This window comes from Lontra canadensis, unplaced genomic scaffold (genome assembly GCF_010015895.1).
Source record: "Lontra canadensis isolate GAN:19392208 unplaced genomic scaffold, GSC_riverotter_1.0 scaffold41, whole genome shotgun sequence".
Classification (NCBI taxonomy): Eukaryota; Metazoa; Chordata; class Mammalia; order Carnivora; family Mustelidae; genus Lontra; species Lontra canadensis.
This window is the reverse complement of record NW_022631035.1, coordinates 13,962,531-13,989,804: the sequence shown is the minus strand read 5'-3', so window position 1 is coordinate 13,989,804 and position 27,274 is coordinate 13,962,531. Positions and strand designations below refer to the sequence as shown.

The 27,274-nt window shown below is 39.3% G+C and overlaps 2 protein-coding genes across 2 annotated transcripts in view; one reads left to right on the top strand and one right to left on the bottom strand.

Moving 5' to 3' along the window:
* Nucleotides 1-136: 136 nt before the first annotated feature.
* The window catches only part of SMURF2 (SMAD specific E3 ubiquitin protein ligase 2), a 121,510-nt gene continuing 94,372 nt past the window's right edge, over nt 137-27,274 (bottom strand). The window contains exons 9-19 of the mRNA XM_032870820.1: nt 25,248-25,332; nt 20,137-20,295; nt 18,268-18,463; nt 16,653-16,756; nt 14,123-14,237; nt 11,993-12,171; nt 8,950-9,087; nt 5,274-5,394; nt 2,714-2,915; nt 1,224-1,299; nt 137-709 (exon numbers count right to left, since the gene is read on the bottom strand). Coding sequence (XP_032726711.1) covers nt 610-709; nt 1,224-1,299; nt 2,714-2,915; nt 5,274-5,394; nt 8,950-9,087; nt 11,993-12,171; nt 14,123-14,237; nt 16,653-16,756; nt 18,268-18,463; nt 20,137-20,295; nt 25,248-25,332 — 1,475 coding nt within the window. The 3' untranslated portion in view covers nt 137-609. The remainder of the gene's footprint in view (nt 710-1,223; nt 1,300-2,713; nt 2,916-5,273; nt 5,395-8,949; nt 9,088-11,992; nt 12,172-14,122; nt 14,238-16,652; nt 16,757-18,267; nt 18,464-20,136; nt 20,296-25,247; nt 25,333-27,274) is intronic.
* Nucleotides 9,224-11,161, top strand: LOC116875386 (syntenin-1-like). Its single transcript, XM_032870821.1, has one exon. The coding sequence runs from the start codon at nt 9,259-9,261 to the stop codon at nt 10,150-10,152; it is 894 nt and encodes a 297-aa protein (XP_032726712.1). The 5' UTR covers nt 9,224-9,258; the 3' UTR covers nt 10,153-11,161.

Here is a 27,274-nt window from a genome sequence, read left to right as displayed (position 1 = left end):
AGACTCACTCAAGCTAGGTTGGAACATATAATGCTTTTAAAATATAATGCTTTGCTATAGAAAAATGTAATTAAATGTGTAAATGGCTTAATTTTTTAAAGATAATGATTCCTTTAGCCAATTGTTTACAAAGGTAGAATAATTCAAAATAATTTTATTTTTTTACAAAGAGCAAGTACAGGAGCTATTCAAAATCATGTATTCAATCAAAATGAAATGTGACGTGTGTACCGACTGCTGAAGTTGTCTTGATGTTTGAGAGACTTGAAATCTGTGGAGCGATTTGAATAGATTACCTTTTATAAAAATAGTAGTAGTCTTTAAGTGTAGAATACTGCCTAACTCTGGAAATGTAGGAAAAGTCAGCATTCTTTAGGTTCAAGATATTAATTTTAAATAGCAGCTGAGTGTGGCCTCATGGCAAAGCATAAAGACCCTTTTTTTTTTCCCTTGAAAAGGAATTTCAAACTTGTCCTTTCCCCTCACAGTGTCCTAAAAAAATTTTAAGGGGCGGGGGGTTTCCTGTATTTCCGCATTCTGCGAAACTTTGCTGAAAGGAGGCTGGCGGTCGGGGTATAAATAGAGTCCTGGGGAAATCCTTGAAGTCTGTCATTCCACAGCAAACCCACATGTTTCTTCGATGGCTGTTAGCAGCTTTTCATATAACTTTTCATAGCTCTCATAGGGCGGAATGTCTATTCGATTAAAGCTGTAAAGAAGCAAGTCAGATGGACACAGTTCGTTGAGAGAAAGTCATCCGGCCTAGCCTAGCAAGCACAGTATTATATGAATTCAGGCACATCGCTTCTCACAACACACAGAAAATTAAAAGTTATATTTCTCTAAAGCTGAGGCTGCCACTTTCAGGCTTCCCTACCAATTTCTGAGTAATCTTAAATCACTTAAAAGTTGCTTATTCCTGGGGCGCCTGGGTGGCTCAGTGGGTTAAGCCTCTGCCTTCAGCTCAGGTCATGATCTTGGGGTCCTGGGATCGAGCCCCACATCGAGCTCTCTGCTCAGTGGGGAGCCTGCTTCCCCCCCCCCTCTACCTGCCTCTCTGCCTACTTGTGATCTCTGTCAAATAAATAAATAAAATCTTAAAAAAAAAAAAAGTTGCTTATTCCTTTTAGAGGTCCTTTCAGTACTAAGAACAGCAAATGAAACCGCAAATCGGTTTAAAACTAACACCCAGGGACATGGGGGAAGCCCCCAAAACAACTCACCAGGTGTGGGCTTTGGGCAGGTTGTTGGAGCAGGCATCGATCTGGTGAATGGTGAAGAGTCGTGGGCCCGCAGCACCTGCCAGGAAGTCAGTGTGGGTCACGTGACTGTGTTAGTCTCTGAAATCTCAGAATAAATCTGGTACGTAAACCGCGGGGCCTAGGGATGGGAATACTGCTGACTTCACCACAAACTGCCAAGGGCAGGAGGAAAAGAATCTGGGTTTTGAAAACTGGAATCGACCTTGGAGAACACTGGATTCCTTCATACGCTAGCATTTCAATTTGAGCAAAATTCCAGGATTGAAATCCTTTGCCAACTTCTATCTTCTACCAAAAAAAATAAATAAATAAAAAAATCGATGTGCCAAAAGTATAAGAAGAAAAGTAAATGGACAAATCCAAGATCAAATATATACACACACTCAAAAAGAGAACCACCTAAATGCAAATTTAGGTTTCGTGCCTCAAAACTGGCTGACAGCAAAAGATCAGCAGTTTCAGTGGAAGAAATCTCAGCGACCACACGACGCTCCGGCCGGTGCGCGCAGAAACACAGCTTCCCGGCACACATCTGGGGCGTCTAGCGAGGGCCCCAAACAGGGAACGTAAGCACAGCGCAAAGTGCGCGCTCCGGGGACGCGCCCCCGTCGCGGCAGCGGCTCCACGCGGGAAGAGCTTCAGTGCGAAAGGAAGCAACTGCCACCCAGGGAAGCGCCACAGTCCTTAGTGGTGATACAACCCATCCCCAAACTGGACAGCGATGCCACAGAAAACAAGTCGTAAAAATGGAAGATGTTTGTAAGCAAATGGTCTGACGCCGCGCAGCAAGGAACGTGCTTGGACCCGACCAAGAAACGGCTTCCACAAACTCGTGCTGCCTCTTTCTCTTAAAAGAATAAAAACGGGGGCGCCTGGGTGGGTCAGTGGGTTAAGCCTCTGCCTTTGGTCATGATCTCAGGGTCCTGGGATCGAGCCCCGCATCGGGCTCTCTGCTCAGCGGGGAGCCTGCTTCCCTCTCTCTCTGTCTCTCTGCCCGCTTGTGATCTCTGTCAAATAAATAAATAAAATCTTAAAAACAAACAAACAAACAAACAAAGCTTTAAAAAAAAAAGAAGAAGAAGAAGAAGAAAGCAGAGTGAGGAGGTGTCCTGAGTGGGTGCGGTCAGGCCGGTTGTGACCGGAAGGTGGAAGCAGACGTGCTTCTCCCGCAGAAGGCGCGCCCCAGGCTAAAAGCAAGGGGCTGGGAAAAGGCAGAGCCGCACCCACAGCCTCCCGCGTGCCGCACCCACCATGAACCCAGGAGCCCAGTGATCACTGTGGTCGCAGCGACCTGAACCCCAGCGGAAAAGGCGCTCGGGAGGGGAACAAAGGAAAGGAAGGAGACGAAGCTATCAAGATGAGAGAGTTACCCACAGAAACAGAATGAAGCCCAACCGGATACTGACTGACGCCCCCCGCCAGCCCGCCCTGGAGGCCGACCCGTGCTCTACCTTGTAAAGCTTTGAAGCCCTGCAGAGGCACTCGAGATGATCCTGTCACAAACTGAAGTAACCGTGCTCTTCGCTCTTCATCAAAAAACTCCACGGCCTTCCAGAACCACTTGACGACATTGCTGTCTGGTGTGCAGTGTTTTAACCGGGTGTTCACCTTCCAGTCATTAACGTCTATCTTTCCAAGTCCACAAATAATGAGCTGTTAAAATATCGCACAAATCATGAGCCAGTGGAAATCCCCATTAAGCCAAAACCCCTCAAACGGAGCTTTAGGTCTGTAGTGTTGGCTCTCTTATGATGGTTCTTAATCACAGATCTAGAAAGTTTTTTCAAAACACACAAACTATCAGGTCCTGTGTTCAGCGATTCTGATTCTGTGAGTCTGAGCTGAGAGCGGGGTTCGTATTTCAAAGGCTCCCTGGACCTGCCAACCGCAGGCTCCCTACCCCGGGGTCTGAGACCCCCCACTGTGGTGAACGTGAGCTTCAGAGGGAAAAGGAAGTTCCATGTTTTCTAGGAGAATGCTGAATCTTGTTTAACGGACGGCAAACGGAGTCAACAGTTCCTACTGCCTTCCGTAATACCTGCGTCATGCTGGGTTTCAACACTTGCCAGCTTTGGGATTCGGGCAACTCGGTCCACCTCGCTGGGCCAGCTGTCTCCCCCGCTGGGATACCTCAGTAACATCTACCTCACTCGGTCCTGTGCGAGCACCATGCGGCTCACGACTCAGGAAACGAGTACTGAATAGGCGAGAGCGATCTGTCTGATGGTCTTTAAGTTCTAGCACAGTACGAAATACAGGACGGCGTGCCCTGCTGGACATCTGGCTGCTTGGCCTGCACAAATGAGCCACATCAAAATCGCTCGGATACCATTACTACATCTCCTTGGGCTCCAAGACTAACTTGCCTCAATGAAGTGTTTCCAACAGTGAATTATAACAGTGTGTAGTGTAAAGACAGTGCAGCTTGCAAATCCCACGTTTTATAATTAGCTCTATTAATCCCACAGAACTCTAAAATAAATTGTGCCTTTTTTCATTAAAAGTTCAATTTCATTACCAATAGAAACTATGTAAAATAAACCCTAACCCTACTGAATAAAATCTCCCCCAAAGCTTCAACAGGTTCTGGAAAGATTACTAAATCACAGCCACACTGAACAGGGAAGTGGTTATCCAAATAGGATCACAGAAGTATTATTAACACAAAAGATATCTCCGCAATTCTTTTCGTCAGAGGGGTAATTACAGGCCAAATTCCTCACTCATTTCGTAAACAGAGGAACATGCACTGTATTTCAGCATTCCTGCCATTCCTGCCGTGTTTTCTTCCTTCTCCTGACCACCTCCTCCGGCCATTTCACTACTGAAGAGTCGAATCACAAAAGGAATGGGGGATGGTACTGGGTGAAACCAGTCGGTTTAGATTCACGAGCAGGTCTGTTAACAGATTTAGTTGGGAAGGACACTGAGGGGGCATCTGGCTGGCTCAGGTGGAAGAGCATGTGACTCTCAGTCCTGGGGTTGTGAGTTCAAGCCCGACGCTGGGTGGAGAGACCACTTAAATAATTTTTTTAAAAGATTTTATTTATTCATCTGAGAGAGCGAGCGAGCACAAGCAGGGTAGTGGAGGGGCAGTGGAAGAGGGAGAAGCAGACTCCCTCCCGTGCAGGGAACCCGGTGCAGGACTCCATCCCAGGACCCCAAGATCATGACCTGAGCAGAAGGCAGACACTCAACTGACTGAGCCACCCAGATGCCCCAATAAATTTTTTTTTAAAAGAAAGGTAACTGATGTTAATGAATAAAATGTTTTACATTTATTTGTAGATTTCAAATATTTATGCTATTCCTAGCCACTAATTAAATTTGGGACCTCTAGTAGAATAAAACGTCATTGTTTTTTCAAAGTAGCCCAGAAATTCGGATGTATTTATTTAAAGGACTTAATTATAAAACCAGACTAAAGGTGCTTTAACAACCAGCTTTAAAGGAAAACAATAACAACAAAAAAAAAATGGTTGACTATTTATTACTGGTACTGTTAGTAATGAGTATTTCCAAAGAGAGGAAAGATGTTTAGATACAGTTTATCCTAAGTGTTGTAATTATTTCTCTATGATCTTGTCTATCAAATGCTTTCTTGCAAAGCTCAGTGGAAATCCAATTGAAGCTAGGCTTTTAATTCCAATAAATTTCAATAAGGTGGAGACAAAGTAATAAAATTTAATTAAATCAGCAACTACTTAATTAGGGAATAGAAAACAACATGTACACACAGAAGAATGTACACGTAAGATGTGAAATCTGTTGAAAACCAGAAAGGGTAATATGGAAAAATAAGTAAAGAGCATTCACAATATAAGAGAGATGGCTTACTTATAGAAATTCCAAAGCAGGAAAGACTTTTCCTGTGAATAAGAATTCTCGGAGCACTGCACCATAAAACTTCAAAAGCACCAGCAATGTGACTTTCCTCTAAAACGTAGTTTACAGAAAATTCCCAGCCTTTCCTCAGGACACTAAATGATGTCATGACAGTAATACACTGACCTCTAGCTCCTTCTCATCAAATGTCTTCAGCAGGTGCTGGGGGATTACTTCATTAAATCCCTTCTGCAGAGCCAGGAATTGAGCCTCAATGCCTCGTAAAAATCTCCAGTTCACATACAGCCTGTAAACATCGGGCGGGGGTTTCATACGATCAAATATATTCAGATTTGGTAACTACTGTGAATCTCTACTTCAGCATCATCACACTTCCTGGCACCCGGCATTAAGAATTTAGTCTACAGTCCGGGGCACCTGGGTGGCTCAGTGGGTTAAGGGTCCGACTCTTGGTTTCAGCTCAGGTCATGATCTCAGGGTCAAGAGACGAAGCCCCGCGTCAGGCTCCGCACTCAGGAGAGAGTCTGCTTGGGATCTTTTCCTCTTCCTCTCCCTCCTCTTCTGCCCATTTCCAACCACCCCCGTTCTCCCTCTCAAATAAATAAATAAAATCCTAAAAAAGAATTCAGTCCATAGTCTAAAAGAATCTCAGATCCTTAAAGGTGCTGGACCCTGAGCTGTGAGATGGTTCACTGGAAATTAAAAAGTGGTGAGCTTCCACAAACAAAAGCAGTAAGAATGAAGCAACTCGGCCAATCAGAGAAACTCTCAGTAAACTGGAAGGCAGCCAGGGATCTGGTGGGTCTGAAGCTAAAATCTAGATGAAACTTCTTTCTGAACTTCTAGCATGCATGCCAACAACCAGAAAAAAAGAGCCCATTCAGCCAAAACAGACTACTTTTCTGATTTCACTTCAAAGTATAATCTCAATGTGGCAGGTGTTTTTATATTTTTGGAGGTCGTATATAGGGAAGGAAGAGGTAAAGAGGCTCTTCAAATCCAGAATGAGAACAGGAAAAGCCAACAGTAAACACTTTTTTATTAAATACTCATTGTTTCCTGGAGGCCTTAAAAAAAAAAAAACAAACCTGGAAGGGGGCACCTGGGTGGCTCAGTGGGTTAAGCCTCTGCCTTCGGTTCAGGTCATGATCTCAGGGTCCTGGGATCAAGCCTCGAATTGGGCTCTCTACTCAGTGGGGAGCCTGCTTTCCCCGTCTCTCTGCCTGACTCTCTGCCTACTGGTGATCTCTGTCAAATAAACAAAATCTTGGGGCACCTGGGTGGCTCAGTGGGTTAGGCCTCTGCCTTCAGCTCAGGTTATGATCTCGGCATCCTGGGATCGAGCCCCGCATCGGGCTCTCTGCTCAGTGGGGAGCCTGCTTCCCTCTCTCTCTGCCTGCCTTTCTGCCTACTTGTGATCTTTCAGTCAAATAAATAAATAAAATCTTTAAAAATAAATAAATAAATAAATAAAATCTTAAAAAAAAAAAACCTGAAAGATGTAATTTTACCAACAAAAAGTATACCAAACTACATCCAACGTGTAGCCTTATTTATATTTTTGACTTGGACTTATAACTGAATTGCCTTAAAAAAAAAAATCTATCTACTTGGGAAAACTTCTCCATCTCAAAAATCTCAGAACTATTCACCTTCCAAATATGCCAGTACTTCCTCTTCCAAACATGGGGAAACCAATCTCTACTCTGAGAAGTTACTTAACATCAGCTCCTTTGGCAGAACTCATTTTTGTTTGCTCGTTTAAGAGGACAGCAAAATTGTGCATCTTTGCAAAAGTTTTTCCTCTGTAACTTTTTTTCTTTTTAAGATTTTATTTATTTGAGACAGAGAGACACAGCCAGAGAGAGAGAGAGCACAAGCAGGGGAAGCAGCAGAGGGACAGGGAGAAGCAGAGGGACAGGGAGAAGCAGGCTCCCTCAGCAGGGAGCCTGGGATCATGACCTGAGCTGAAGGCAGCTGATTTGACCAACTGAGCCACCCAGGCGCCCCTCTGTAACTTTTTTCTGTCAAAACTGTATCCATTAGGAGATATGACTATGTCCTGAACACATGACTGAATCCTGGCAAGTGGGGTCTAGGAACTGAGTAGGCCATGCTAGACGGTCCATTCTATTAACTCGCTCCTCCCTGTCTACTTCCAGGCCCAGCACCAGCACTCCCTCATCCCAGCCTAACACTTTATCTGGTACGCAGACTTCCTGGACATCTTCCAAATAATTAAAACAACACCAACTTTGTTCCCATATAATTCCTAAAACTTGCCTTTTTTAAAAAGATTTTTATTATTTGACAGAGAGAGAAAAAGAGAGGCAGGCAGAGGGAGAAGGAGCAGGCTCCCCAGTGAACAAAGTCCAACAGCGACTCGATTCCAGGACCCTGGGATCATGACCTGAGCCCAAGGCAGGTGCTTAACCAACTGAGCCACCCAGGTGCCCCTAAAACTTCCCTTTAAAAAAAAATTTTTTTTTTACTTATTAATTTTTTTTAGTAATCTCCATACCCAATGTGGGTCTCAAACTCATGATCTTGATATCAAGAATTACATGTTCTTCCAACTGAGCCAGCCTGGTGCCCCTAAAACTTTTTTTTAACTCTGACAACTTATATAGTCTTTTAATACATCCATATAATATTCTGTTGAATGTATGTATGTAAATCGTTCTCTAAAAACATTTCATCAGTTTTCAGTTGCTTTTACAAATAGTATTTAACTGAACATCCATATTTGTAGTTCTTTAACTACATGTGTTTCCACAGAATAGATTCTTCAAAACAGAGCTGCTAGTTGAAAGGCATACGCATTTTCATTTTGATAGCCATTATCAAACTGCTTTCCAAAAAAGCTATTCCAGTGCTCACGCCCGTGAACAGTCTGTGAGAACGATGGGCCTCACTTGTCAACCAGGACAGTTTAAGCCAGTAAGACTTAGGGACATATCTACACCAAGTACAGTGTGTACATTTCTATGTCCACGTGGTCAAGTTCAAATGCCTACATTTGACTACCATTTAAAAGAACTTTAGTTACCATAGGCCAAATGATCTAACCTGATACTTCTAAATTTCTCAATCATCAGGGGATGACAGAAAATCTGAAGAACGTTTTCTAGTGCTCACAGACGTGCTTGCTCACAGACGAGGCGGGTGCTGGTCACGGAGCACGGCCGCGGCCTGTACGGATATAGCTGTGGCGCTACGACCAGCCCCACGCACCCGGTGTCCTGCTATCCGCGCATTCGTGCAACCCCTCGTCCACACTGAGCCTGGGCTGGCTTGGGACTCACTTTAACAGAAAGAACACAACAGAGGTGATCTGGCCGGTTCCAGGCTTAGTTAGGCCTTCAAAAGGTCTGACAACCTCTGCTTGTGTGCTCTGGGAAATGAGCTGCCCCACAGGAAGTCCAGCTATGCTGGGAAGAGAATGGCTGTGGGGAGAATTCTGACAGGGCCCGGTACCACCTGGGGATAACCAAGGAGCCCAACCAACAGTGAGAACTGGACCCCAAACGGTAACTCAGGGGCCATCTAGCCAGCCCCTGGCCATCTGAGCCACCCTCACTGAGTAAGAGGCCATCCTGGCGCCAGTCCCCGTTGACACCACATACAGGGCAGAATGTCTCTCTGCTGTTCTCCATCTGAGTTACTGACCTACAGAATTGTGAGAAAAAAGAAAACGGTGGTGGTTTTTAAAGCCACTCAGTTCTGCAGAAGCCTATTTTGTAGCAATAAGTGACACGACCTAAATACTTCAGTGTTTTGCTGTATGGCCATTCTAGAGCCTTGAAACAATTGTCAGGCGTGAGAACATAGAGGTATTTACCTAACATATTCTTTTTTATTTTCTTCAGTAACAGGGATACTCTTGCCGTTCGGTTTAAGTTCATGCTGAATGATCTCACCATATGCATTATGTTCGACACAGAAAGTATGGTCCAAAACACCTGTGATATCATTCTCACTAGAAAGGAAAAGAAAGAAAGATATTTAACTGGAAAATCTAAAATACGGATCCTACAGATGTCTTAACTGGTAAGACAGATAAAACTAAGACAGTTCGGCCAGTTACCAGAGGCGGCGGGGCAGCAACAGCGGTGAGCAGGTCCTTGTGGCCTAGAAAAATCCTGCAAAAATGTCTCTGTACCCATCTCTTGAAGACCTGAAGGTAGACAAAGTTATTCAGGCTCAAACTGCCTTTTCCGCAAACCCTGGCAACCCAGCAATTTTGTCTGAAGCTTCTGCTCCCATCTCTCAAGATGGAAATCTCTATCCTAAATTGTATCCGGAGCTCTCCCAGTACATGGGCCTGAGTTTAAATGAAGAAGAAATCCGTGCAAATATGGCTGTGGCCCCTGGAGTACCAGTTCAGGGGTTGGTAGCAAGACCTTCCAGTATGAACTATATGGTGGCTCCTGTAACTGGTAATGATGTTGGAACTCGTAGAGCAGAAATTAAGCAAGGGATTCGTGAAATCATTTTGTGTAAGGATCAAGATGGAAAAATTGGGCTCAGGCTTAAATCAATAGATAATGGCATATTTGTTCAGCTGGTCCAGGCAAATTCTCCAGCCTCATTGGTTGGTCTGAGATTTGGGGACCAAGTACTCCAGATCGATGGGGAAAACTGTGCAGGCTGGAGCTCTGATAAAGCACACAAGGTACTCAAACAGGCTTTTGGAGAGAAGATTACTATGACTGTTCGTGACAGGCCCTTTGAACGGACAGTTACCATGCATAAGGATAGTACTGGACATGTTGGCTTTATCTTTAAAAATGGAAAGATAACATCCATAGTGAAAGATAGTTCTGCAGCCAGAAATGGTCTTCTCACAGAACATAACATCTGTGAAGTCAATGGGCAGAATGTCATTGGGCTGAAGGATTCTCAAATTGCAGACATACTGTCAATATCTGAGACTGTAGTTACTATTACAATCATGCCTGCTTTTATTTTTGAACATATTATTAAACGGATGGCACCAAGCATTATGAAAAGCCTGATGGATCATACCATTCCTGAGGTTTAAAAGTCATGGCACAATGGAAACGTCACTGAACTCCAGTTTACTTCTTGGGCAACTTAACTTTCTATTATGCACATGAAGCTTTCTAGGAGCCAGAGAGCATATGCTGCATGAAGACCTTTCTGTCTTACATTATGGCTGGGAATCTTACTGTCTTGATTGGATATCTTGTTCACACTTCAAGATTGTTGTAGCCTTATCCTGGTTTTACTGATGTGAAACTTTGGACAGATTTTAACTGATTTTCATTGAGTAGTTTCTCTACTGGAAACCCGATGCTTTTACAAGCCATTATGATTAGAATGACTGATACAGGCTTAGCTCTGTGTTAGAACCAATCACCTTTATCTAAAATATCAAGTAGTGCTGTTCATATTACTTTAGTTCTATGGTGTAATTGCATTTTTAATGTGTAACCACAGTACATGTAGAATGACTGCTTTTGTTGTTTTTTTAGTTCTGTGTGTGTGTGTAAAATACCAATTAAGTACACTGGTTTCATTCCATGTAAGCATTATACAGTGTATGTAGGTTGCTAGAGATTGTGTTGATCATCATTTAATTGTAACTACCTTTACTTAATATGCTTCAACTGTCGCCTTAACCGTGTTAAGCATCTAGAATAAAAGCCAAAATATAACTATTGCTGCCTTTCTAAAACCCAAAATGCAGTTCTGTGTTAAACTGAAATGTACACTAGCCCAGAACAATGTAATGGTACATACTGAGCTATACCATAGCTGCTTAGTTGCATTTGAGATTTTCTAGTCAATTGTATAATGGAAATTTCTTTCTTCTAAAACTTACCGGTATTACTTTCTGAGAAATGATTCACTATATATTAAATGTAAAAATTCTTATACCACATAGGATAAAGTTTTGACTCTTTTTATTCATTTGTAGATTAAGTGGAATAATACCTAATTTTGTCTTTAACATTCTGTAACCTCACTGCTTTGGGGTGGTCTTAGGATGTTTCCCAGGTAATCTGTTCCATTTCCTGACCCCTCCCTACAAAATGGAAGTGACACTTTATCCCGATTTTTTTCTTTACGGTTTATGCCTATTTCTTCTTAATTAAATATGTATTAAAAAAAAAAAAACTAAGACAGTTCTATGACACGACAAATGTAAGATCAGATTCCTTTTGCTAGTCCTTACGCCACCATACCTCCTAGTTCTTGGGCAGAAAGGTCAAAGGGCTTTCACCTTCATAAACACAGGAAACATTTCACTTTCTGAGTAATGACAAAGCCCCCTGGCCAAACCTGGGCTTTACACAGGGAAAAACTTCAATTATGTTTGGCTTTTAGGTAAGACACTCTATTTGAATCTGGGTACCCCCACGCAACCGAACGCCTGAGTGTCCCATGAGAAAGCTACTTGTGTATTTGGTAAAAATAAGTATGGCCTATGTATATTCATAAACAAACAACCTCTGACAAAATGGAACTGATTCTTACAGATACCCTTTCCAAAATGTGGTTTCTACAATCACTACTTCAGCAGGAATCAGCTGTTCTCACACATGCAGGATTGGAATAGCACCTACTGGAATAATAGCATGCTGAGGAAATCACTACACGTGGTACTTTTAAAAATAGAATATACTAGATTTTTTTCTTTTCCTTTTTAAAGTAGTAGCACGAACTTTCAGGAATCTGAAATATACGGGAAAGCAGCAGAAAGAGCGAAAGTTTTATGTGGTCCTAACACTTGGATAATCTCTCTCAATAGTCTCTGTGCGTTAGTTTTTTGAAAAAGTACATCCGTTTTGAAACGTGCACTGTTTTTAAGGCTCAGATTCGAACTATAATGAACAGATACAAGACTCAATACGTACAGGATCCACACCAAACTGTTATGAAGATCTGGATCAACTAATTCCATGTCGTCCAAAGTGATTGACTTCCCGAGCAACTGCTTGTAAAAAGGCAACGTGAAACCACCGTCAATGTAATGTCCATGAAACACAGCCATTCCCATTATTCGTCCAACGAAGTGGAAATAGGATAAATGTTCCTGAAATTGAGAAAAATTTACATAAGTACTCAAGTCAGATACTATACAGGGGATTTTTAATAAAAATTAAGCGAGAGCCATCTTTTTTATAACTGTCAATTTATACTCTACGATTTATTTAAGTGGAAAAGGCCATTGTATCAAAGGTCAATAATCAATAGGGAGAGTTTCTATAGGGCACGTTCAAAATTCTCTCCACTGCTAAAATATTACACCAGAGACAAGCTTCTCCCAGAGGGTAAAGGCACTTTGTAAAAATTATCTTTAGAAATTAAGTTCAGGGGCGCTGGGGTGGCTCAGTGGGTTAAGCCTCTGCCTTCGGCTCAGGTCAGGATCTCATGATCTCCCCGCATCGGGCTCTCTGTTTGGCGGGGAGCCTGCTTCCTCCTCTCTCTCTGCCTGCCTCTCTGCCTACTTGTGATCTCTGTCAAATAAATAAAATCTTAAAAAGAAAGAAAGAAAGAAAGAAAGAAAGAAAGAAAGAAAGAAAGAAAGAAAGAAAGAAAGAGGGAAAGAAAGAAATTAAGTCCAAACTTCACTCCCACTGTAGCTTCATGAAACCACTCACAGGTCCTATTCTCTTCCTCTCCTTTTCGTCACCTGCTGAGCCTTTACAATCCTGACTCTGTCATGGAAAAAAAAAAAGCTTTCAATACTAAACCTCCCTATTTCCTTGACCTAACCAGAATCTGAACTTCAGAACACCACAAATTAAAGAGGACAGATTTCATGTCTAACTTGGACCAGAGCCCTAATTCTGCCAGTTACTAGCCATGCATATTTGGGCAAATTACTTCACTCCTATAGGATTCATTTTCCACATGTGGAAAGATGAAGGTAGTAACAGAACTCTGCGAGGAGTAAAATGTGATGATGAAGCTCATGGCACTGGACAGGCACACAGTAAACATTCAGCAAACACAAGCTATTATTAATCCAATGGCAGAAATGGACTCCCCAAGAAGAGCCTTCACCTAAAAATCTTCCCTTTATAAAACTTCTCTGCAATGAACCTATCATTTCTACCATGTTTGGATATATTTGGTCTTTCATGATAAACTGTTATTGGCATTTAAAATTTTCTTTCTTCTCTAGTTAATAAGTAATCTTTAAGCTCATCTTTAAACCTCTCTTTTATCTTAAAAAAAGGTTTTTTAAAAAAAAATTTAGAAAATAGACAAGCAAAACAAAAAATCACCCATAATATAACACCTAGAGATAACCTCTGTCAGTATCATACTGTAGGGTCTCTCAGTGTTTACATATATATGTATTTACCAAAATTGTATCATCTTATTTTGTAACTTTCTTTCCACTTACTGTATCATGAACACTTTATCCATCATTAACTACTATCCTACAGTGTCATTTTAGTGTCTATAGAGTATGCCCTTGTATGGAAAGCTAACAGACATAATATAAAAACCGATTAGTAACAGCTACTAGCTTTTGTTGAGTGCTTAATAATGCACAGTAGGGTTAACAATGTACATCGCTATGCTAAATACTTACTGAGCAGGGTCCCACTTAATTGTCACAGTCCTTCAGAGGTTCAAATTATGCTTATTCTTATTAACAATGATAAAACTGAGGCTTAACCATAAAGCTAGTAAGTAACAGGACCAGGATGTATGATCTCATGTCTTTCTAATTCCGGAACCTAAACTCTTAACCATGTACATAATTTTGCTTCATATCATAATTTATCCAATCCCTCGCTTACGGACAATGATGTTGTTTCCAATTAGGGCTCCTTGAAGTGATGCAGTGCGCATCCTGGAGCACAGATTACTGCATCTATCCATACCAATTTCCTTGATTTTCTAAAGGAGGACTTGCTAGGTAGCTTCTGACTCGAACAGGGACAGTGATCCTAAACTACACTGACATTTCAAATAAAAAGCATTACAGGTCCCAAGTTAATTCACCTCTTCATAACCACCAACCTTACCGGATTAACGGCAGAATCAGGATTGATCTGCAATGTATAGATATCATCTCTTGAATACTGGAAGAGGCCGTAGTAAGGATTCAACATTTCATGGGACAAGAGATACAACCACTCCCTAGAAAGCAAGATAAGATACAGGAATTGTTTTGTTAATGAATATTTTTATTAAGATATGCTCTTAATTATTTCAGCAAGGAATTTTTTAAATAAAAGAAAATAAAGCAACACTAACTAGTTCTATAAAATGACATTGGAAAACTCTACCATGCCCCAAAAAAAACTCTTGTTTTGTTATACTGAAGTCACGTCTCACTCTGTTTATGGTAATTTTATGACATTTCAGTACCAGAGAGTATAAAGGTATTATCCCGAAGTGCCAATGACTCATTAGATGCTGCAGCCCAGTGGCCTGTTACCTACTTAATCACTAAGTAAGTTTCTAATCCAGGATAAACATAAAATGAAGGGAAGATTTTTTTTTTTCCCCCAAAACATCCGTGTGGTCTATACTATTCTGGTCCATTCCTATCATGGCCCATTTATACTGGTTTATACTAATAAATAGTATAGCAGTGATTTACTCTCACTTTTGGACAAGGTTCTGTTTTGTCGTTGATGTTGTTTAGTAAGGAAATTATCCCATTTCATCATCTTTTGTGTAAACCTTAAAATACATCATAATCAAGTATGAAGTGATCAGGAACTGCAAGGCATTCGGTATAGGTAGGAACACAAGAGCAAGCCTGCATTTGGGGGGTAGGTTTCATAGTAATTGGTTTCAAGTGTACATCAGTGTTTTAAAAACCACATAATAAATAGTACTATCACCTGAAACCTAACAAATTCTTTGTTTTTCATAGTATGAAAGGTAACTTGTTACTTATCTCGGTAAAACAAAATCAGTAGTCTAGGACTTAAAGAGATGTTGTTCTAGTCTCAATTCTTGTCATTCTTTCACTAGGAAAGATATCTTTATATGTTCCAATATTATGGATTAAACAGACTGAGCAGCCCCTGAGTGGCTCAATTGGTTAAGCATCTGCCTTCGGCTCAGGTCATGATCCCAGCATCCTGGGATCAAGCCCTGGCATCACATCGGGCTCCCTGCTTCTCCCTCTGCCCCTACCCCGCTCATGCTCTTGCTCATTGTCTCTCTTTCCAATAAACAAATAAAACCTTAAAAAAAAAAAAATTGAATGATGTTTTTAGGAAATGCAGTGAAACACTATTGACAAGTAGTTAAAAATGTTTCAAAGTTCTGTAAGTGATTTAGTCTAAATCAAATCACTACCATTTATGTAATACTAGAAAAACTCGAGATTAAAAAAGTGAGGACGGTCTCCACATAAACAATGTGCCAACACACTTAACAAGCTCACCTGACATGTCTTCTATGCTTTCTTATGCATTATTTTAAAGAAAATCGAAATATTTGTTTTGTTTTACCAAGTACTTTGAACACACATGTAAGCAGACCCCAGCTACTCTGGCGTTCCACTATGCAATAAAGAGCAGATAAAGCATTTCATTGCCACATAGCATTTAGTCTGCCCAAACCCTGACAATAGCGAGGTTAAGAAATAAACAACAAAAAACTGACTAGTTTCTTGACTATACATATAATTACAGCATTTAGATTCCATCAACAGATATTAACAGGTTTTCCCAAGAAGCATTCAAATCTAGTTATGAGCAAATTGTAAGAATTCCACAGAAACTCTCAAGCCCTAAGTATGATGTACATGTGATGAATTCTAAAATTCCAAACTAAAGAAATTATCCATTTATCGGTAAAAAGGCCACAGAATAAAAATAAGCCTACAGGTGACAACCAGTAATGCGACTCGGTGGAAACACAAGTTTAATTTAGGCTGATTGAGATGAGGGATAGCAGAATTATTATGATGGTCCTTAGGACATTTCAGTACAGAAGCTATACTGTTTCTGCTACATCTACATAAAGTAAATTTTCACACTTATAAAGAAATGTATATTTGAAAGTAGCATAAACATCACAGCTTCCGTACTGAAACATTTTAAAGACTACTTGAAACACACACATATGTACACCCGCGCTTCTCTACTTACATGCACACACAGACATTACTTTAACAAGGTTAAAAAGCATGGCACCGGGAGCAAAGGAAAACAGCACTCAGTTTAGAATATACGTCATTAAAATCTCCAGACCGTTCCTAACAATGTAAAGCAGAGGGAATAACACATACTGAAGGAGGGAGATGGAGAGCATGCGGGGCCTGTGGGGCCCACCACTGCCCATGTAGGGGTGCAGCTAGTTTTCAGAGGCAGTCTCGCTGGGCTGGATAATCCATAGGGAGCTCTCAATTACTCTGTGGTGGCAGTCCTGCTCCAACCTCATCACGAACATATCTATTAGGAAATCCACTGTACTGCAAAAATTAGGGTATGTTACACTAGAAAATAAATATCAGTGAGAAGGTTCACCAGAGGAAGTATCTTAAACTTATAAATACAACCATACGTCATTTACTCATGAGCAAGTCTTTACCTGGCAACCCCTCCATAGTCAAGGCCTTCTTCTCCACGAAATTTTATCATTAATCGCTTCCACAGATCTTTGGGTCTCATTTTCATGACCTGCCGATAGGATTCCTGAAAAAAAAATTAACATACTATTGTTACTAGGTGCTTTAAACTTGTTATTTAAACTCTCCCTTGCATTTTACCTACAAAACATACATTTATTGAAATAAGATGAAATTTGTTCAACAATCAAATCAATGGATAAAGTCCAAGTGTTTGAAACTTCATGGAACTTATAATAGCAAGATGGATATAGTTAAATACTATTGAAATTAATTCATTTGATAAATGTTATATTAACAGCCTAAGTACAAAACTCCGTATTTAAGTTCTATGAACCACAGCAATGACTACACAACTCACATTACAGAATTTGATACAAGTACCAAATTTTTAAAAGTTCGTTGACCTAATTCTAGGTCACAGGCACCAACAGAAAGATGAGAAAAAGAAAGTTCTAAAGAATATAAGTAATCATTTATTTGTCATTAAACCAGCATCTTCATATTATTTTAAAATATAAAACTGACTTACAAACAAGGTTAGAACTGTCCTGAGAGAAGAAAAGTTCATCCTTCAGGAAAAACGTTATCAAATCCCCAAACATCAAACCCATGAATTTTCCAATGAGTGGGAAAACCCTGCCTTGGACCTCTGCCACTTATTACAGAACTTTGAAGGTGATAGCAGGGCTATAAAGTCCAAAAATAAAAATATATGAGGAAGGAACATTTTCAATAAATTAAGGAAGTAGTTCAAAAAGAATTAAACAAAATGACTTTTGGACTTTAGAGTCACTCATCCTTTGGAAGAATTAGAAACTAAGGGATGGATAATATTTGTGGCCTTTTAAAACTCAGTAACAGGGCAGGGCCACCTGGCTGGCGATGGAGCATGTGCACCTTGATCTTGGGGTTGTGAGGTCAAGCCCCACTCCGGGTATAAAGTTTACTTTAAAAAAAAAAAAAGTAGGGGCGCCTGGGTGGCTAAGTGGGTTAAAGCCCCTGCCTTCAGCTCAGGTCATGATCCCAGGGTCCTAGGATCAAGGCCCACATCAGGCTCTCTGCTCTGTGGTGAGTCTGCTTCCCCTTCTCTCTCTCTGTGTGCCTCTCTGCCTACTTGTGATCTCTGTCAAATAAATAAATAAATAATCTTGGTTTTTTTTAAGTATATATAGATATATACCTATATATAAAAATTCATTAACAAGTGGTGAGTCTGCTTCCCCCTCTCTCTGTCTGCCTCTCTGCCTACTTGTGATCTCTGTCAAATAAATAAATAAATAATCTTGGTTTTTTAAAGTATATATAGATATATACCTATATATAAAAATTCATTAACAAGTAAGTATTTGCAATGCAGAGACCAAGCTGAACCAACTGGAATATTTCACACTCTTCATCCCATTTAAATGTTTACCTTCTAGATCAAATCTCTGATATTATTGCCTTTATTTCCCACAATTAAGAAAGAACTTAATGAAAACTCTCCCATTCGAGATAGGAATTTCAGAAAGTATTCTTAGAAAATAGCGAACACTGAAATTTAACTTTTCTCTATTTTAAGGCTTGTAAATTTACCTCAAAAATCTCTTCCCTGGAAACCTCAATGCGGCAATGACCAGCTTGAGGCTGTTGTTGGGAAAGTTCCTGCCGCAAAATTTTTAGTTTCTGAACCAGGTCTCGCTTGTACCGTGGGACTGTCAGACACTCTGCATCATCAGGGCATAACGATACCACTTGCTGCTGCTGCTGGTCTTTCAACTGGTTCTGCCGACTAAAAGTAAACAGAAATGCTATTATTTTAAATAAAAGAGATTGCAATTATACATTTTAAAAAGAGCATCATACTAGAAAGTAAGTCTACCTGCATAATTTTCAGGACTTGTGATATTCTTGGCTTGACATTTTTGATGACGTTAAACTACCTCCAAAATTTATTTCTCAGAATCCACACGAAATTATAAAACTGAACAACAGAGTTTTCGTTCAGCTTTATACAGCTGCTGAGAATAAATTTCTCAAATACCATTCTCCATTTTCTTCTGCATGCCTGAATTTTAAAATTCAGGCATATGCCAAAAACCCTGTGCCCGTTATCTAGAGTCCATCTCTCTGGAAGAAACAGCTTGAGCCAGTGGTTTGGCAGGAGCCCCTTTTCCTCTATGCGCTACGTCTAGACCACAAGAATGTGAAAGGTCACGTGGAAGTTACTGGCACAGAGAAATGAACACATTACAAACATGTCTAAATGCCTTATAAAATTACTTTTCTTTTTATTGTGATAAAATATATAACACATAAAATTTACCATTTTAACCTTTTTCTAATATAGTCAGTGGCATTAAATATATTCACATTGTTGTGCTAAAGTGACTTCTACGTGTGCACACACATGGTTTGCCACAAAATACGTGACAGTAACCTCCCAAGCACAGCAGAAATATAATAGTTTTAAAAGGGCACATTGCCTACAAATATTTTTATTCTCGCAGCAAAAATATTGTAGGTTACACCTAAGAATTTTTTTTAAAGAACCTGATGATATAATGAACTACTTAATTCCAATAAACTATCAGGAAGTAAAAAACCCAGTAATTCACTACTGATGCCATGCAGAAAACTGAATCATTTTGTTTTTGAGTTTTAGATTTTATCTATTTGACAAAGAGAGAGCCAGCAAGAGAAGGAACATAAGCAGGGGGGGTTGGAGAGGGAGAAGCAGGCTTCCTGCTGAGCAGGGAGCCCGACACAAGGGGCTTGACGCCAGGACCCTGGACTCATGACCTGAGCCAAAGACAGTCACTTAATAACTGAGCCACCCTGGTGCCCCTTCAATGAATTTCTGTGTTTTAAACCACCTGTGTGTGACACTTTGTTACAGCAGCCCCAGGAAACTAATACAGGGGGAAGCCTGACAGGATGAGGACTTAACAAAGAAGCACAAGGAAATTTGGGAGGATGATGGATATGTTCACTATCTATACTTTGGTGATGGTTTCACAGGTGTATAATATGTCAAAACTTAAATTGTACACTTTAAGTATGCGGTTTATTATAGGTCACCTACACTTCAATAAAGGTGATTAAGAGAGAGAAAAAAAAAAGCCCTCCGGGATGGGTTTAGCTATCCTAGAGCTATTTCTGATGCACTCACAGTTAAAGCTAAAAAGCATCTACCCGGGAAAGCATCCTGTCTCTTCAAGTGTGTACGATGTGCCTTTGGTGCATACCCTTTCCTTAACACTCCAGGACAGGTTTCTACTTAAGCACAGTGGGATTAAACTACTCATGTATCAAATAAAACATGTCATACTCTTACATAAAATTTCATCCAACAAAAGTAATTTATAATTAAAGAGAACAGACATTCTACCACATTACAAAAAGCATCTTCAGTCTTTTCTTATTCAGGCTTGCAATTTAACATGTATTGTTTCAAAAACTTACTTTAAAACTAAATGCAAGTTAGCAGAGAGCCGAGGATCTGTAAACTGTGTTGTTCTGTTGTTATGGTCAACGAAATAAACTCTGCCTGTTGCAGTATTACGGATCTCCCATCCAGGAGGCAATGGACCAAGCTCTTCACAATTGATGTTGCTAAGATCCCTGCAAAAACAAATATAAAATAAAAAATACCTCATTGCTGGGCCAGGCAAGTGTAAATGACACAAAACAATTCCATGAAGTCTGAGAAAATGTATTGTTTCAGAAACTTGAGATGTCCAGCTAGAATCTTTAATTCCCAATGGTTTAACAAACTTGCATATTCAAAACCCAATTCATAAATGGCTCAGGAACTTATCACATAATCCACATTTTTAGTAAGTTCATTCCTGGGCTTTAATGTAATACAGATTTTAAATTAATATAAAAGCAATCACAACATTTGCCAACATAAACTGTGCTTCAATACTTGTCTGACAAAATAGTTTTACAAATGTCAGTGACATAAGGAAAAAAAAAAATTTCCCTTCAGTTATTACTTTCATTACTACACCGTAAGATTTGTATAAATAAATGTTCACTCCATAATAATCTTAAACTCTCCAACAAAGCAACACTGGGAATGTTACTGAATTTAGAGACCCTGAAAATATTCACAGTATGTATTTTAAAGGAAAACTGCTCCACTTTGAATTTTGAAAACTATAAAGCTAGTGAATGAAGAACCTTTTTAAGACACCTAAAGAAGAATGCTATCAAGCTTACTGCTGCAATAAAATAAGCAAAAAGACTTTTAATGGCTCAAAGACCACTGTTGTTGTATTACACATTCTTAAAACACTGACAAAGATTGACAGGACCTTAACGAATAAAAGAAAAGCATGTCTAATGTAAACTTAAACTGTAACAGATAATTGTAATGATTAATCTCGTGTTTTAAAAGTTAAACGAGAGGGGCGCCTGGGTGGCTCAGTGGGTTAAAGCCTCTGCCTTCAGCTCAGGTCATGATCCCAGGGTCCTGGGATCAAGCCCCCCATCGGGCTCTCTGCTTGGCAGGGAGCCTGCTTCTCTTCCTCTCTCTCTGCCTGCCTCTGCCTACTTGTGATCTCTCTGTCAAATAAATAAAAAAATATATTTAAAAAAAAAAGTTAAACGAGAAAAAGATTTTCCAGAAATAACCTCTTCTTGGTCACGGGGAAGCTTAATGACGGACACGTCTAAGCGCGCACAGATTCCGGGGACGATAATGGTCTGACTTCTGCCTTTAGGTGCCCCAAGATACTGAAATCTCCAGAACAACTAAAGCTCAGAAAACACATGGCTAGTCTCAAAAGAGGAGAAAGAAAAGTTCCAAGAATCCTCTTCAAGTTAAAAACAAAAACAAACCACCATGGCTACAGCGGAAGCCAGAGCTGGCGGCAGGCAGGCAGGCAGAGGGGCAGGGCGAACAGAGTAGTTGTTAGGGGGAAACGCAGCCCCAGGCCGGCTGCAAGTTTGGAAAAGGAAATCTGGAACTTCCCCACTAGGCTGAGAACGCAATGGGAAGATTAAATGATTCCGGGAATACTTCCTGAATTCCCACTTTGGGTTCACAGAACTCCAACCAATTAAGATCAGACAAACTCTCAAAGATCACCACACACTCCAGAAAGAAAAGTCATGACTGAGAGTTAGTGGAAACAATAAACCACAGAATTAGATCCCTAAATACAGTCAGAGATCAAACAGAACCGCTATGATATGCAATGTTAAAAAAAAGCAGGGAGAGGGAAATAATTACAAACTATCAATGAGATATTATTAAGAATGAAGAGATGGATTTTTTAAATGGAGCTTTCAAAAAGGAAAAGCGATTACTGAAATCAAAGAATGAATAATTCTTTTGATATAACGCAGAATTTGGTTTTATATCATTTTATTTAGAATGTTTTAAATCTATAGTCATATGTGGGAGAGCTCTAAGGAATGGGTTAAAAGAGCGGAAAACTGGAATGTTTTCATGTCCCATTAGGAAATGATTAAAGAAAAATGGAATGTTATACAGCCATAAAAATACAGATCTGTACCACAAGACTACATAGGACGAAATGTAATGAATAACAAGGCATTAATCACTGTTTTAAAGAGAAATACAAAAGATGGCAAAATGGGACTTCACAGATAATTCTAAGTTTACCGGACATCTTACAAAATTAAAGCGTCTGACTATTTTATAAATGTCTTTGAACAGTGATGCTATCTTAATATAATCTAAATATTCATGGTCTGCTTTGACAGAAGATCCTCCACACAAAGGCACCTTTACTTCAAGGATCCTCCAAAACAAAAGACACAATACACATTTTTACAGGAACAATTCGGAACACAGAGACTAAAGGAAAATAATCCAGACTTTAAAATTAAAGTCATTATTCAATACTCAACATAAAATAGTCTTAAACCTTTGGGGCACCTGGGTGGCTCAGTGGGTTAGGCCTCTGCCTTCGGCTCAGGTCATGATCTCAGGGTTCTGGGATTGAGCCCCGCATCGGGCTCTCTGCTCAGCAGGGAGCCTGCTTCCTCCTCTCTCTCTCTGCCTGCCTCTCTGCCTACTTGTGATCTCTGTCAAATAAATAAATAAAATCTTAAAAAAAATAGTCTTAAACCTTTATAGAAACCCTTTACTCATGAATGAAAAACTGACATGTTTCCTTAGGAATAACCAATGGTGATGCCAAAATCTCTCCCAATTTCAACTTCTGATACCAGTTTAGATACTATTCTTTCAACAGATAACTCAAGATCAACTTTCTCACTATTGTAAATCACTTGTTGTTTTTTTTTTTTAATAATTTTCTATTTCCCGCCAATGGTTTTAAATTATTTTACAGAAAAGGTCATTATTGACCTACAATTTGATAAACAGAATCCAAAACACTTCTTTTCCTAATTTACACTAAAAGTTATTTTTCAGTAAGCTTATTAATAAACAAAAAATTTCCTCCCCTCTGCCTTTTAAACAGTTTACATTATCAAGAAATGGCAACCCTGGTACAATAATGAATGATCCACACGTTCCTTGGCTGCCACCCTCAAAAAATTTTAATTAAGCTGCATCACAAAGTAAAACATTTACATTATAATAGCTTCATTTCTAAATATCAGTTGGCCCTTGAATAATCCAAGCTTAAAGTGCGTAGGTCCACTTATATGCAGATGTTTTACAGAACAGTACTTAACTATAAATGTGTTTACCATTCCTAAGGATTTCCTTAACCTTTTTTCTGTAGCTTAGTTTACTGTGAGAACACATATGTGATAAATATACAACGTATGTGTTAATCAACCGTTTATGTTATCGGTAGGGCTTATGGTCAACAGTGGGCTCTTAGCAAAGTTTTGGGGGAGTCAAAAGTTACACAGATAATCGACTGTGCGGGTGGTCGGTGCCCCAAACCCTGCATTGTTCAAGGGTCAACTGTAAATAGAGTATCAAAGCAATCCGAGATCAGCTAGTCACATCTGGTTTTGATTCAAATGCAAGACTCTTGACAAGTAGAGCTCTGAGTATAAGCTTGAGGCAGAAGAAGATCTCTTCACCTGCCCTGGTCTTTTTTTTTTTTTTTTTTTTTTTTTTTTTGAGAAGAATGGTGCATTTAGAATATAAAATATCTTCGTCTCACAAAGGTTTACATCCAGTTTACCAAGTTAAGATTAAGAATTTAGAGCTCACTCTGCTCAGCAGGGAGCCTGCTTCCTCCTCTCTCTCTGCCTGCTTCTCTGCCTACTTGTGATCTCCGTCTGTCAAATAAATTAAAATTAAAAAAAAAAAAAAGAATTTAGAGCTCACCCTTTTTTGTAGCTTCAACAACTGAACTTGAATATTTGCTCTGTTTAATAACTCAAAAGAGCTAAACAGTGTTTGAAAAACTTACTTGATATTAAAATGCATCAAAAATTATGTTAAATAACTAAATCGATTTATGTGTCATTCCATCTTCTTCAAGTTAAAAGACAGCTGACATCTGGGTTAGTAAATGCATTGGCTTGGGTCATTGCCCTAAGGACCTGGGATGGAGCCCCACATCAGGTTTCCTGCTTCGCAGGAAGCCTGCTTCTCTCTCCCTCTCCCCCTGCTTGTGTTCCCTCTCACTGTGTCTTTCTCTGTCAAATAAATAAATAAAAATATTTTAAAATAAATAAATAAACAAACAGATAGATAAGGTACAAGTACTGGTATTTAAAAGAAATTTAGGGGCACCTGGGTGGCTCAGTGGGTTAAAACCTCTGCCTTCGGCTCAGGTCATAATCCCAAGGTCCTGGGATAGAGCCCCACATTGGCTCTCTGCTCAGCAGGGAGCCTGCTTCCCTTCCTTTTTTTCTGCCTGCCTCTCTGCCTAATTGTGATCTCTGTCAAATAAATAAATAAAATCTTTAAAAAAATAAAAATAAAGATAAAAAAGTAAAAGAAATTTAGTTCATGAAGACACCACAATCAAGTGACATTTATTACAAGGCTCTAAGACTGATTCAGTATTTGAAAACTGATTAATGTAATATCATATTAATGGAATAAAAGAGAAAAATCACATGATAGTACTACTTGATACAAAAAAAAGTGGCAAAATAAATAAATAAATAAATTTTAATTAGGTCATTTCTTTTTATATTAAAATGAAACTTTATTGAGGAATACATAAAAATACATAAAAAACACTGAATTCTCTCACATTAGGTTAAAATAAATAAATCTTTTTTTAAAAAAGCCTAGCCAAAAATTAAAATATCTACTTATTATCCTTAAAAAAAGTTGGGGAGGGAAATGTATATTTTGCAACGTTTTTTATGCTCTTCTCTGGGTCAATTTTCAAATTCCTAAAGGACCCATGTTTTCACCCTGATTTTTTTTTCTTAAAGGTGAGAGGACAGAAGGGCTGGGGGCTGGTTGGGGGCAGGACACTGGGGTGACACTGCAGAGAAACAGGAAGGCCCTTCTACTAAATGTCAACTGAAATGACTGTCACAAAGAACCTAACTTTTACATAAACCATGTTAAGTTGAAGATTAAACAATCGAAGAAATCCTAAGTAAAACAGGTATCTAGTGGTATGAAGAGTATATGGATATGTTCTTACCTAGGCACTCTTGGATCATGCCATGTGCTCACACCAGTCTGAGTATGTAAGAAATACACCTGACCTTGTTGTGTTGTCCTCTGTTCTGTAAAATTAAGAAACACTAATAATAAAAACATATTCAGAATGCTCAAATCAAAGACAGCTACAGACACTAGGATATTACATCAATAGTTAAATTTTCCAAATTACCAATCTACTCTATTACCAAAAAATGTTTTATAAATCATTCTTTTTCAACTCAATACATTTTCTCCTGGAAACAATCTTATAAATGGTGATGAGGGCAAGAGGCCACCTATCTGAAAGCCAACAACACTTACAATGTGGCTTAAATACTAAACATGTTGCTATGGAAAAGAGAAAACAAGATTGTAGCAGTACCAATATTTCAATAGAACAAACAAGAAGATATGATCTCTTGTTTGCCTTAAAGTGGAGCCTGAGGGGGAATAAAAGAAAGCTCAGAGGAAGAGGCTAGCCAACTGTGGGGGGATTCTCCAAGGACTTGCAAAAACTTTCAAAGGGTTTGCAGGCTGGTAATGCTTGTTTATTACGCCTAATTTTATAACAAAACTTAAGTTTTTTTCTTGAGAGAGGTGTTTCCTCAAGACTACCATTTAAACTCAAATGAAGGAAAAATAGACGGAATATGCCATTTTAAAGGGGGAGACACTCTATAGTCAAAAACAGACAAAGATGCAAAAATAAGCAAGTTAGAAAGAGGAAGACCAGAGAACAAGCATGCATTCTGGGGAGAAAAAGTCAAAGGCAAAATTAACTCCAAGGCCCTGGGAAGAGAGTAAGGAAGCCAGGACAAAAGGGAAGGAATCTGTGGAAAAGTTTCTTCAATAGTGGTTTTTAGTCTTAATTGTGTTTTTAAGCAATAGAAGAACCACTTATCTTTAAACAAAATCTAATGAAAAATTCCAACATGTAAAACAACTATTGCTAATATGTATTAGTATAAACTTGTTTATACACCTATAATAAAGTCAATTTAAACTTTAAGCTTCTTAAAATCATAAACACGAAAATGTTTAAAATTGGTGACAGATGAAAGCTGAGATACTTTCAGCCTTGGTACCCACTTTACTCCTAGGTTTTGGTTGTACAAATTTCTTTTTAATCCAAATCACACGTACTATTGTAAAATATAACCACCCCCACTCCGAACTGCTTGCCTTATAACCTCAATTAAAGAGAAATGACAGAAAATACTTCATTCTAAGGTCTGAACATTAATAGTAACAGGCAAAGTTTCCTAAGTGCTTTCTGTGCTGAAACCATCACTTGGAATCATCACTAATTTCCCCATTTTATGGAAGATAAAACTGAGGCTCGAGAAATTAAATACTGTGCCCAATGTCACACATCTAATGTGCAGCAAAGGCAGGATATAACCCAGGTCTGTCTGTCTCCCAAGGCCACGCTCTCATCACTGTGCTACTCAGGTTAACCTGCGCAGCACAGCACAGTTAATGGACAAATTGGTTTCTTTTCTTTTTTTTTTTTTTAATTAAAGAGTTAAAACATATTTAAAAAAATCAAAGCTAGAATCATGCATTTGCAGAACAGGTTAAAACATACTGTAGAGGAAAAACAAAACTCAGGTTAGATCAGGCGATTCCCAGTGTTGGTCATTAGGTGTCACCATAAGCCCAGATAATGGCTTATCTACAGGCTGCTGGGAGGGTAAGGCTGTAATTATTTCGGCTAACTTTTAGCAAGAAAGAAGACAGCTGAGTTAATAGTATCTACAAGAGTATTCACAGGTTGTGATTTAGAAAGTTCTGTACCAACTAGAAGACTCAAGTCCTCTTCCACATGAAATTCTACAATTTAGAAAATTATATAAGATTATAATAATTTTACACAAACATAAAAGTGACTAAATCATTTACAACAATAACCCAAATCATGCAGATAATCCAAAATTATAGACAATACGAAGATATAAATAACTTCAAAGCGTATTTCTGATGGCACTTCTAAATATGCAGGTCTAGAAAATTGCGTCGCAGGTC